The sequence below is a fragment of the Pyxicephalus adspersus genome, chromosome 6 (genome assembly GCF_032062135.1).
Source record: "Pyxicephalus adspersus chromosome 6, UCB_Pads_2.0, whole genome shotgun sequence".
Classification (NCBI taxonomy): Eukaryota; Metazoa; Chordata; class Amphibia; order Anura; family Pyxicephalidae; genus Pyxicephalus; species Pyxicephalus adspersus.
Window position 1 is genome coordinate 56458965 of NC_092863.1, and position 14323 is coordinate 56473287.

Below are 14323 nucleotides of genomic sequence, written 5' to 3' on the forward strand. Positions count from 1 at the left end.
TTTCATTAGTTGCATCATATTGCTTTCAAAATGTTTTATAGCATATTGTTAATTGGTATGCAGGCTAAAAAAAAATTTACATTTCTTTATTTTGAAGTAAGACTTTTTTCATGCAGTATTTCCCTTACTTTGTCTACCCATTGCACATCACATAACAAAACGAGGTAGAAGTTTTTGTTTAGTGGATACCCTTAAGGTTCCGATAATTGTGTTGTGAAATCACATGCAACATGCTTTGCAGTGCCATTCATTTTGATGGAGAAGCGCAGTGCAGTGCAATCCATAGCAGTTTCTTTTAGCATGTTTGACTTCATTGCCAAATGCACATTTACATTGAATGTAATTTTGTGTTATCCATCTCTCTGAATTTTACTCAACAATGCCCTTGCATGTATTGTGACCATGTATATGTAACTTATGAGCCTTTAGAATAGCCATAAATATTACCGTTTCTGATTCTCATTTTAAATTTCTCACAATTATTGGTCCTTCTTGGCCATAACAGACTTAGAAGCAGGTCACATTACAAAGACTGATAGAGAATTCAGGAGATAAACTCATCCAGGGCTTACTGTGAATTGTGTGTAGTTATACCCTGTTTATGCAGATCCCTTGACATTTGGAATTGAAGAGAGGCTTAATCTGTCTAAGAGTGCAGCGATATTACTTTGCCTTTAGCTCTGATCCCTTCCCAGGTAAGGAAGGAAGAAGCAATTAAAGATATAAGAGCTTGTACTTTTGTGTACTGAATGGTCTTCAAAAAGAAACTGAGATAAAGATGGAAGCTATCATTTCCGGATTTTTACTGCTGTTCACTTGTTCTGAAATTGTATGCAAAAAGAGAGGTACCAGCTGTTTGAGCATTTTCTACTGCAAATTTTAGCCAGTGGTAAACTTCTTAGTATACACCAGTAAAACCCAAAAAGTGGGAAGGAATGTGTGTGCCGTGTTGGAAGCAGTGGATCTGTTTGGTGTTTGGTTGGAAGAATTTTGGTTGGGTTCATACTTATTTACTTCTGCTGTAAGTTGGGTTGTATGTTAAATACATTATGTAAAAAGCCTTTAAAGTCTCTTAGTTCCCTTTTTCTCCAAAATGTGTTAAATACATAATATCAGAACACTCCACTTTGCAGAACGTTGTGTACATTACATAATAAACATTATATGCTAAACCCCAATCCATGCACATGTATCTTGGAAGGTGTGGAAGGTGCACTCACATGGATTCCATTGGGAAAAGTACTTTTATACTATTATCTCTTAAATATTCAACAATATATATTTGTGAAGAAAGATTTTATCCAAATGTTAAACTTCTACCAAATTATTCTCCATTGCCCTTAAATTATGTTCAAATGAAGAAATCATCTGTAAAATGACTAGCGTATTATGCTCTGCAAACAAGTAAATTATAAATTATCAGGTGACAAAAAGACACAGTTTTTTTATATGTCACATGTTGGCATTTTATAAATAAAGGTTTCATATTAGTTTCCTGATGTAATTTAAATAGCGGTGTATGCTTTATTACAGAATGAGAGAAGATCCTGCTAGAGTGTATGAAAATGTGGGCCTCATGCAGCAACAGAAAAGCTTCAGATGAATTGAAATTTGATGTCTCCACCACATGTACTGGTAATTTATGTCATTCACAATCAATTACTTAATATCATACAACCCATATGTAATTAGGTAAGGTCACTTTATATCTTTACAATAGGATATATTTAGCTGTACTATTTATAAAGCATTTGGAACTCATATTATTAACTCCAAATAATTCTTGAGTTGCACAAGACTTGTATTCCTTTATTCCATAATGCAACACTCCATTTATAAAGGAAATCAGGCTTTTACTTGGCTTGATATACTTTGCTTTGGACATACTTTATATTAGTATTTCTATGACAGCAAAGTAAAAATTCCAGCCTCTGTCCTGATGTACCAGGATGCTAAATTGGCAGGGTGGGGAAATTCTGTATTGGTCTATGGGGCATAAACAGTATTAAACCTAAAATACAATGTTAGACTGTAATTTTCACCTAGTTATCAGAGCCCTGATATTTTTAAATCATACCATGTTTGAATTACTCCACTTTATTATAAGGTACACTTCATAGTATTTAAATAAACATAAAAGCTTTAAACAAAGAAAGTGGAATTTAGGTCAAGGCATGGATCTCTGTATTGAAAATTACGATTTAGTAGTCTAGGGAAGCTGAGCATCCCATTTTTTGTGGGAAGATGCTCCAGCATTATGTAATATGATCTGAATTGCTTAGCCTTCCCAGGTTTTTTCTAGAAAGATCATTAGGTTACCTTAACTTAGACAGTACATGCGGATCCCTGGGGTAAGGCAAGTATATTTTTAACTTTTCCAAACTCATACTGCTGACTTATAGTAGTCCATATATTTACTTTCGGCATGTCCTGTGAAAGGCTCTTTGAAAGTTTCGTTGAGTCCCTCTTTGGGGCTTATGTACACAGGTGTTTGTGTCTGAGCTGCTTTTCTTTACCATATATGTCAACTGGCAGCAGTTCAATGGGATTGAAAGCTTACTGCAATTAGCACCTACTTTTGAATGACCCATTAGAAGTCTGCTCCGGGTACAAACTAGAAAATTGTAAAAGCAACTGTGTTTTGTGAACATTTGAACACATCAGAAATGTAGTTTGAATATATATGCACTTTTTTTTACTTGCTTAAAAATTAGCTTTGTACTTATAAGTCTAGCTTTGTGTGGAAATCTCAGCAGAATTCTGCACTGAAGATGGCCAGTCTCTCTGTAACATCTGCATTCATTTAGCATCTTGTGCTTGTATCCGTTACTGCGGCAGAGTCTTTGAAAGGGCTCTGCTGTAGGCGGTAGCTGGCCTGAATGGACAAAGCTAGATTTTGCTGTGTCAATGCAAAGTATAGATAAGGGAACTGATGCTGCATAGGCAGTTAATAAATATTGTTGAATATACTGGAAAAATATTTTAAAGGTCATGTGTACGCATGCATACACATACATTTTTTTAGAAGATAGATAAAAAGAAAGTTGTTTTAACTTAGTTGTCTTGTTAACTTTTCAAACCTGTCACTTATTTTCATGTGCACAGTCCCAGTAGTTGTAATGCAAGGGGCCCTTTTCACATAGCCAGCTTTATGTATTTCATCTATTTGTGCTACAGTAGCTCAATCTGTTTCCCTTTCCCCCTCTATGCTCATCGTTTTACTTTAGGATATTTTGGGTGACACACAAATTTAAAACATGCCTACATGGATCACTGCGGTGCATTAACAGGTATGCAAAGCACCTCTAGGTATTTGCTTTTAATTCTTCCTGTCTGGTTCAATGGCTTAACCTGGAGATAAGTTTACGTTAAAAGTTAAGAATTAAAGCTGTTTTTTGGGCTGATGTAAAAGACACAAAGTAATGCAGCTCTGTATTTATAAATATATCACTGTGTGTGTGTGTGTTTGTATTTAGGTACCTGTATGTGGCTTGATATTTGCCTCTTGAGTCCTTGTGCAGCTACAATCAGATTGAAGGAGATGAAGAAGAACAAGGAATCAAGCAGTTGTGCTGCAGTGTACATCTGCTAACAAGGAGAGAGATTGTTAGATTAAAGAAGGGAGCAGAGGGATAGAGAGAATAACCTGTCAGTCTGCTACCTTTTCTTTTACAATCTAGTCACAGACTGAATGAGAGATAAGATAAATATTTTTTTAGTAGTATATATATATATATATATATATATATATATATGTAATTACCTACTAGACAGTGCTGTGAAAATTGTAGTAAATAATACGACACAAATACAAGACTAGAGAGCTGAGGTAACTGTACCTTACATTACTTCACATGGATCTCTGGAAATGCAGAAACAGGATTGCTTAGGCACATTCATACACCAGAAAGTGCATTGCTAGCTTTCAGGAACTATTTTAGACTATAAGTACATTTCTCAAGGTATTAAAGAAAATATTAAAGAAAGTTAATTGTGTCAAAGATAGCAGGTGTTTACTTTTTGAGATCTGTAGCGTATATTAATAAACTTTCTCTGTTCCTTGTAGAATCTAAGAGTGAGAAAAGGCAAATGAAACGTGAAGACGAGATGGGACGTATAGGACCTGGCTTTTAAAGGCTGTGTCCATTTAAACAATTGGTCTGGAATCCATGAACTGTTAAAAGATTATACATCAAGAGCTTTTGGAAACCTTTTAAGTCCTCTCTGAACCTCCCAAATGTTGGATCAACGCACTCTTCACAATGAAGCATCTTTAACTCAACAGTTTAACTGTGTAGAGTCCATAACACAGACATCAAATATGATGGCCTCATTCTTTTCTCTTGCTTTCCCCCCCTGTAAGGTATTAGGTCCACTGAGTGCACCTTAAATTACTGGCAACACAAAGTAATAAGATTGCTTATATTACAACAGGAACAGACCCTCTCCTCAGTGCAGACTGTGACCATGATAAAAGTTGCTAGACCATAATTAGAAAAAAAACTCTTTATTCATTTAACTTTTTCATGCTAATGTGGAGATGTTTAAAATGTGAATATCTGCACCCTTAGCTCTCTTACATATAATGGTGCTTTCTTTTTATTTCCTGTTGTAAGAGACTTTAGATAGTAGGAAACCAGAAATGAGTATTGAATGGTTAAAATGTTTATTGCTTAGTGCCAATTGTAACACGTCATTAAGATGTGACTGATGCAGATTTAGGGGTTATCTATTGATCACAGAATGTTGTGCCAGTCACAAAATGCAGTGGTATTCAACGAACGATGCACTTTACAAATGGTTAAATGTTTAACTTGTTCTGCTTTGTGGGAATGGCAAGGCTGTCATGTCCATTTATCTTGGTTCACACTTGCCCTTGCTGAATAAGGCCTTATGTCACCTGTTGCTTAACTCTGCAAATTGCAGCCCCCCTTTTCATATTGCATGAATGCAGTGTTCTCAGTGGAAAGGGCTGCTGCTTCAAAGGCTTAAGTTGTGTACCTTTATTATAGCAGGACCTTAGTTAAGCATTTCCTTAAAGTGCCTTTACAGTCACAGCCTACCTTCAGCCAGAAAGTACATTACTGTGAGGCCTAGTTTCTGCCCTCTGTGCTCTGGGCCCCACATGGTAAATTTTGCACTCTTTTTTCAGTTACATTCTTCTACAGGTGCTTCATTGTGTTCTTTTTTTTCTCTTTAGGTGTGTTTTGCTAAAAGACGCCGGCAACAAGTTTTATTTTGTGCCATGTGCACCAAATTCAGGACCTTTAACCAGGCTGGCTTCACCAATTTCTAAATATTATATTGGCGTAATGTTGGTCAGTTATGGCAAAACACACCTATAAACAAGGACAATTTCCTGAGACTAATTTTCTCATAGAATGCTGAGATTTACCAGTCATTGCTGCTTTTTTACCATATTGCCTTTATTCTCTTCAGATGACTGATGCTTGTAGATTCCATGGATATAAGCCCACAGTAATAGGACTTTATTAAACTCTGTTTTCCACAGTTGTATTTACAATATCCCATAATTTGAACTGATAGATTTGCTTATCATAGCACTTGTATTTTAAAGCAAAACCTGACAAAGCACCTTGCAAACAAACTATAAAAACTATAAATTTCCTAACCCTTGTTTATTGAAAAGTAAAGCTACAAACCTTTCTGTGAAAATAATATTGCTCACATGGTGTTCTCATGCCTGTAAATTAGCAAAGATGCAGGATTAGAATTGTGACTCCCGTCATTGAGGAGGTAATTATGCAGTGTTATATTCTGTCAAAAGTGTCAATTCATCAGCTTCTCATATTAAAACTGTATCAAGGTTTTCAGTTGCGCTGGAGTTCCTTTGCGGATGTCCCAGTGATAACTGTGCCAGTGGTTGATTTTTATGTGTACAAATTTGACTGATATCTTCTGATGTTTAGGCTTATTCATTTTCATTAATTATGTAGCAGTGTAGTTTGTAACAGGCGCTGTGTAAGCCATAACCACTTAAGTTGCATTTTATGCTACCCATAGACATGGGTTGACTGTCCGCTGGTCTGGTCAATGGGCGTTTTTCCTCCCACTGACAAGCTGGTACTACTTTCTGCTCACTGTTCTATTAACAGTATTTGTAAAGCTCAACTGAATTTTTTCTATTGAACTTGTCTTTAAGGTGTGTCAGATTTGTGTCTGCACTTTCAACTGCCCTCCCGAATATGTCCTGGGTGTTTCTCCAAGCCATTCATAGTTGCGGCAGCTGTTCTGTGAGTAGAATAATATTTAGCTAGATCACTGGAAACCAATGATAATCTATATCATGGGTGGAAAACGGTGACAGGATAACCCCTATCTATATGTTCACAATTCTGCTGCCTAAAGACCTGGTGGAGAATTCCAGCTAAGATTAACAATCATTTTAGGATCTCTTCTTATAATAATAATAATAATAATAAAAAGGATCCTCCAAGCCTGTGACAGCATAGCACTGCCGTTTACATTGTTCTTTGGATATCTCCAATGTTCATGTCATTTACTATATGAATTGTTGAGATTATTAGGCTTAAATTCTTACGATATCAAAACATTGTTACCTTAATCTTAAAATGCTAAATCCTTTAGCAACTGATAGTACTTTGAAAATATTGCTTTATTTTAGCATTACACCTTTATTAATTACAACTTTGTAAATTAAATAACCAGCTGGTTCTTAGAAATGTCATGTTTTAAGGAGGAGCTTTTCAGTTTTTCTGTTAGATTTTGCCAGAAATGATTTCCTTTACTTAAAGTGGAATGATTTGTCAAAAAAAAGCTATGTGCTCTAATTTGGTCTGATTTAAACCTTGCATAGGTATTTAAAGAAAAAAAGTTGGTTATCAATTGCATTACATGTTTACTATGCTTTCTTTTTTTTATATTAGCTGGTCAGCCATTGGTCACCCAGCATGCTTTCACATAGCGCTTGATAATTTTTAGTTTAATGACTCTTAGGGAAACCCAAGCTATTTAGCAATAGTAGTATTTTTTTTTTCTTTCATCAAACTGTTTTAGTACTTGTTTACTAGTAGTGTGCCCTTAACACTAGGTTCTAGTGTTCTAGGTAACATCAGTAGAATACATTTGAATTACCTAATAATATTGAGATTTAAAAGTGACTATTATAACTATAAAACCTTTTTGATTAGTTTGTTATTTTATGGATGCTGTACAAGTTAATATGCCATTTGTATGCTGTATTTGTTCTGTTTGTAGAGCAAATTGTAGAAGAGGTACTGCTTTTCTGTTATTATTGACCAAAACCTTGAAATCCCCATTGATGAAGTTACTAAACAATACTTTTATGAATTCAAAAGGAAAAAGTGACACAAACGTCTTTATTCTGTATAGTATAAGCTTTCTTACTTTTACTACAAGGGTACAATTATGCTTAAAATTGCTTTGCCCTTATTCTGTTGCTTGTCTTAAAGGTAGTGCACCATTTGAGTCTGAATACATGTGTGTGGTAGCTCTGCAAATCTGTAATCTATAAATGAGGATGCAGCTTGGCAGCTGTGTATAGAATGATGCACAAGGTTTGAGTGAAATTCTGAGTATTTGAGCTTTAACAGCCATAGTGACTAGTCAGGCACTGTATTAAATATGTGGACCTGAAACATTGATATGAGCAGAAATTGAGGAAGTTGCTGTAGCAGGGAGCATTTAAAAACCCATCTCAGTCCTATCCTTTTAGCATTCTTTGCACAAAATTATTTGTCATAAATATTCCTGATCAGTTTATGAAAGCTCTGCTGTAAATTGGGCACAATCTTCCATCACCTTGCATGCGGAAAAGTGTTTTTTTTTTTTTGGAAAAGCAAAAAATTAAAACATGAATGTGAATAGTCTTGAATGTATTCATTATCTGACAGCTACACTTTTATATAGCACCAATAAAGCCTAAAGCTGAATTCCGAACAATCTGCTAAATACACAGTTAAAATGCATATAAAGGCACCCCTCCTTCTCGTTTCTGTCAGAAAAGGTTTTCTTAAAAAATGTTTCTATCTTATAATGTTGCCACAACTAACACTTAATGGTATAGGTACGTTTTTATTGTTTAAAGTGCTTCTTTTGTATGTGAAGTAAAACTTGAACTTTTATAGGGTGGAATGTTTCATGAGCTTCTTCATAATTTATTACATTCACAGATAATCGGCCTCTTTTTCACCATGTGTTGCTTTATTTCCCCAGTGGAAGGCAGAATGGAATAGATGTGAGACAGTCTCTGATTTTCCATAGAGCCTGTTCCCACCAGTGATTTTTTGGGGAATGAGACCCGCATGTTTTACTATGTGTTACCACAACACATGTGTATGACCAGGCTTTTAGTGTGTGTGCTTTTATATGCGGCTTCCAGCAAATGCATATTTGTTATGGCTTAGCCCCAAGGTCAAAAAAATTGAGCCAAGAGTAAAACCAGGATCAGAATAGTGCTTAGCTTTTCTGTCTAGTAAAGGTTATGATTAATCCTTGAAGCAGGACTTATTATCCTTTACCAATGTCAACTGGATACTGGTATGTTTTTAAGATTTTTAGGTCCTTTTGGTCCCTTTTTACTAAATACATTATTGGCATTTTTTTGTACATATTTCTGTTTGACTGGAAAATTCTAATTCATAAAGCCCAGTCACCTCTCAATAAACTTTTATTTTAGTTTTGCCTAGACATAGAATGAGTAAACATTTCTGTCAAATTGTATTACCCCATTTGGGACTTGCTATCTGTGACAACAGGGTAGTAAATGAGATGAGTGATCTTCACTGAAGATACAGCCAGCCAAATTAATCTGGGATTCTATCTATTCCTCATTTTACTGGGAAAAAAAAAGTTTTGGTGCTATCTGTCCTAATCTATCCAAAGCTAAAAAACACAAGGCTGAAACTGGGCTTTAACCTTTCATGTTACAACATGGTAGAGTATTTCCTCTGTGCCGCCTTCCTTTTTCTAAAAAGATCTTGCCTATTAGATAAATATACAAACCAAATGTAACTATTATCTGCCAAGGGATTTGTATTTTTACACATCCAATTAAGAGGTTTACACAGCTTGGACAGGAAAGAGAATCCAATGTTCCCATTTTTCAGTTTAATTTATAGGTCTCCTCCATCTCCACCCCAACCCCATGTCAGGGCAGTGAGGAACACACTCATAATCTCATCTCTTTTACTGTGCTCTGATGTTGTTATTAATGATTATAGAGCTGCAATAATTTCATCTTCATCTTGAGTTCGTATGATGTTATTATGTCAGCCTTCAGTGACAAGTGCAGTGTGATCTGAAGGTATATTAATAGGACTTTCTGTTGACTGGCATACGTGTATATGCAGCTTCCTGCTGGTTTGCATAGCAAACCATGGTCCAGCGATGTAACCTGCTTTTGAGCGTGACTATGTTCCATGCAGCAGTAATTATGTTAATTACTTTTGCAGGTTATGAATGTAAACTTTCTGGATGTGGCAATATTCATAATTTATTATAGAAAATTCAGTTTCCAATAGGGTATATCACAGAAAAATGCAGCCTTCAGCATATGAATAATTATTCGGGTTCATTCACATTCCTTACTTGCAATGACCAATAAAGGCTAAAGCTCTAGATTTCAAGGGGGATTTTTTAAGTTTATTTTCAGTGGTAGTTGATGGAAATGTCTTGCCACACAGTATCTATCTATCATGGCTGAACTTGCTTTGCTCATGCAAAGAAAATGTTTCCTGTTTTTCTTAGGCTCATGTTTTGAAATGGTAATACATTTGAGTAGCAGACAAATATATCACAGACTGGAGTTTCTGTAAATTATTTGCATGCCTTATTTCTAGCAATGTATTGTAAAATGAAGTACCCTTGTGTATTGCACTTCTATTACTCAGGCTTCTTTTCATTTACCAACAACGATGTAGTGCAAGGGTCTACCAGATTGGATATAAACTGAATGTGTTCATTTTTTGTAGCCTTTCTCTATGTAGTGCTGGCAAACCTAAGTTGTATTTTATCATTTGTATAACCAGTTTAAGAATATACAATGGCTAGGTCTTTCCAGTGTCACTTAATATAAGACAATACAAATAATGTTTGAGATCTGTATTCAAAGTAGTGATCTATGTGCAAATCTGCACTGGCAGGGGATATGTTTGCAGGATATTAGTTACTACACCTAGTTTATTATAATTTTATTTGCACTTAAGTCCTAGTAGAGCACTGTGAAGGAGGATAATGGGAAGGATAGACACTGCCTGGACAAATGATGAAGGCATTGGTGTATTTGTGAAAGGTGAGGTTTGAATACTGAAACACTCTAACTCCAGTACCATTCTATTTGTATGCTACCAGGAAACAACTGTCATTCTGGGATCATGGATATATGTATATAGATAAAGCTAGATAAACCAAGGTATGTTTATTGTAGCTTTTTCCTATCTCCAGTTTCCTTTCTGTAGCTGGTTCTTCCTATATGTAGTGTCACTGCATGGAACTACATATGAGGATGTGACCCCTAACCGAGGGAAAAGGTTTAATATCACTAACTTCATTACACTGTAACAATGAAATGAAATATTCATTGCTTATCTAACACCCCCAGCATAATGTGTGCAGCAAAATAAAATATACAAAGCAAATATCCAGTTTTTGGATCAAACCAATGTTCACATTTGGCTTACACGAATCCGTGAGATGTCTGCAGTTTTAGACTAAAATATTGATTTGACCAATAAAATGGCAAACTCCGTCCTATCTAGGAAAATATACAGTCTTCAGATGTAGGTTATGCCTAATTATTTAAATTCTTCATACTCATACATTCATTCTTCATACATTATTGCAGTCGATAGAGATTCATAGAATTTGCAGTTTACAGATGTATTTACTGTATCTTGCCTCCGTTATCATTCAAGAGGGAGACATGCTTTATTGTGGATGCTCTCCACTCTGTATCTCTGCTACTTGAATTGCCTTTTACATCACAACAAAAGAGCTTGCACTATTTCAAGAACATTCAGAAAAAGGTCTTGCTTGTTAATATTATTACTCCGTAATTCTATTACAAGAGCTTCAATTGTGTCTGCATGATGAATAATGCTCTATAAAATGATAGTTCTAAACTGCATTTCCATCACACAGAAGGGATCTAAATTACAAATATTCACACACAAAATAGCCACATTGACCTCTAAAATACCAGTTTGCAAAAAGCAAGAATATGCTGGTCCCAATAGTGAGTTTTTTTTAACTGATTGCAGCAAAACCCCATTTTTAATCCCTGTCCACACCTATAAGAATCATGGTACTGAAAGATTCCAGTAATTTGATGAGATCAGTCTCTTTTATAAAATGTATTATGACACTAGCTTCCCCTAGGTTTTTAACATGTTAATATCTAGAGCCAATTAAATGTTGCTGCATTAGGTTTCATCATGTTACAGATAGCGTCAAGTGTGTGCAGGCTCAGGCATGGTAACAATCTTTGTTGCAGTAATGATCATGTGGGCACATGCTTTGATGAGACATTACCTTCTAATGTTTTCTGCGCATTAATTTATTAATGAAATGTATTCACAGTAGCAATTAACACTTAATGTAGCTAGACTAATAAAATCTGTGATTTGTTTGCCATGGGTTACTGAGCACCACAGCTGTTTGCACCAACTTATTAAAGCCCAGTTTCTTTACTACTGACTAATCTATTTGGGTTTCATATGTAGCTGAAATTCATAACATTTTTATGAGTCTTATTACACATTGAATAGTCCCTGTAAAAGTGCATATAAATATAAACTAGTGCTGCCAAACCCCATCTTTGCGTCCGATAAAAGCAATATAGCCTATCTTTTCTTGGGATGTTTAAAGCTGAACTCCAGGATCAACCTTTCTTTCACATTTTACCGCAATTCATTTTGAAATTTTGCCTTTGTACAGGAACTTCTGTAATAAAAGGCCACCTACTTTTTTCTGTTTTCTGTTAGTTTTGTATCCACTACCCTGATTCTCGCAGGCAGCCTGCAGTAGGTGGGCTGCTGAGTCTCTCACACAATGAAGGCCACATGAAGGTCAGTGATGATGGCACTTCTCTCTTTACAGAGTATTATCTGGGCATGTAGGCATTGGATGACCACAAACTAGATTAAATATTATTGGAATAATAAAAGTTGTTGTGAATAGAGTTCTGTTTTAACAATGTAAAATCTCAAGCTATGCTTTTCTGTATTAATTTTTTTTAATTACACATAAACACCAGGATAGGTAAATAAAAAACAAAACATGTATTTTATAGGCTATTCAGATTACTGTGCAGCATAGCCATGAAAACGAGTGCTGTTATTCTATATATATGTGCATTCAGAGGCCTATAGTGCATGATCATGTGTTTTAATTAGCTTTTTATTTCAGCTTCGTTTTTCAAAATTGCAAAACAACTGCGTTAACATGTACATTAGACATGCTACTACATGTTGAAAGGATTTGAAGGTGTCCACAGACAAACTGATAGTACCATTTCCTTTTCAATCATTTTTTTAATCATGGTTCAATTGCAGAGCGATTTATAGCTTTAAATATGAGGCAACTTATTTCCAAATGATAAATTTAAAAGGGAATGACTTCTGTCAGAAATGAGGAATAAAAAAGTAGTACTGTATTTTATTCACATCCTTGCGTCTTATATTATCTAGAAATGTTGCAGTCCCTTAATTGTTTGACACTTGATTGTTGTAGCAGGCTGGTGTGTCAAAGCTGTTGACATGAAATAGTACTATAGAATGCCCCTGCGTAAGGGAAAGGATTCAGAAGATGCAACTGAGACTGATATTGAATGTTCAAATCACTCAATGATTGGTTATGAGAATGGTAACCATTCGGTAACCAGTAACACAGTTGTTCGACCTTCAGATGGGGATGTCTTTAATTTCATCCTATACATTTTATAATAACCCTTGCTGGTATTCAGTGGGCCCACTGTAAAGTGTTTAGCATTCCTGGCCATACTAACTTAATTTTCCAAAGTCTGCTCGATCTCTCAACCCACTGTCTGGCAACCATAGGAAAGTACTTTAAAAGGCAGGAATCTTTGCAGACGCTGGTATACTTGAAACTCTGGCAAGAGACACCCTCTAGTAAACTGAGACCAATACTCCATCAGCTAATGAAGATTTCTGTTTGTTGCTCCAGCTGCTCTGGCTGTATGGCATCCTAAGGATTTGTTCAGACCAGTGGTGGAAACAGTAGTTCCCATGTGGTTCTTAGCAGCTGCCACCTGTTCTCTAATGGTTCTTAATGTGTTTGAATATTCTACAAGGGTGGCACTGAACCATCCACTACCGCTCCTATTCATTCCCTATGGGCAGCCTTATAGTGTCTCATTTGCAGGGGCAGTTCAGGGATGTGAGGAAGCACCAACCACAACACAACCTTACTGCCAGTCTGAACAAACTCTAAATGCTTTGCCAACTAAGATGTAAGCTTAGGCTAGCAACAACATGTATATTAAACAACACCCATGATCTACTTGACTGTAGCTTTCTTTTAAGTCCACGCTCATACATATGTCCTTGGTTTGGGTATAAGTCTCTAGTGAATTATTTTTGTTTTATTAGTATTGATATATCATTTTTGTTTTGTTTATGTGTTGTTTTTTATCGTGTCTGACTGAAATCTTGCACACTGAAGTATCTTATTACATGCCCAGTTGGTACATTCAGTCCAATAAAAATTGATCACATACCAATATCACAATTATTTATCCTGTCACAGATGAGAAAAGGATCCGATAAGTCACAATGATTGACAGCTGAAAACATGTACCGATTTTTTTGACATATGAAGTATTGTACCAGAGTATTAGTTGAAATGTAATATTTTATTGATTGCTATCCTTTAAAAGGAGTACTTTTTAGATGTCATCAATCTGATGTGAATTGTGTAAATGTTAATGAGAGCCTCTGTGTTTATTACATTTACTAGTAAAACAGGAGAAAAACAAGAAGACTGAAGCAAATATTATATTGCCTTTTTGACCACATCTATTGCAGATTATGTAATCCATGTACAATTGTCAGACAATGTGACATTAAAGAATAGTTTATGTATAGAATAAACCAGTCTTTGTCCTTTATTTACGGGCTGTCATAGGTTTGTAAAGCCACATACACACTTGCAATTATACATACAGCAACAACCTGCTCTATGGAGAGGGGAGGGGGAGAGCGACGGAGCAGCACCCTGCTGCACGCTCTCCACCTTCACTTGCATTACGATCGTTCGTCGTTCATCGTTCGGACGATGAACGGCACCGCGCTGTACACACTTC

The 14323-nt window shown here is 35.7% G+C and overlaps 1 protein-coding gene across 1 annotated transcript in view; it reads left to right on the top strand.

The window, feature by feature from the left end:
* The window catches only part of PTPN11 (protein tyrosine phosphatase non-receptor type 11), a 45566-nt gene extending 31455 nt beyond the window's left edge, over positions 1-14111 (top strand). Inside the window, exons 15-16 of the mRNA XM_072415926.1 lie at positions 1534-1635; positions 4067-14111. Coding sequence (XP_072272027.1) covers positions 1534-1603 — 70 coding nt within the window. The 3' untranslated portion in view covers positions 1604-1635; positions 4067-14111. The remainder of the gene's footprint in view (positions 1-1533; positions 1636-4066) is intronic.
* The last annotated feature ends 212 nt before the right edge of the window (positions 14112-14323 follow it).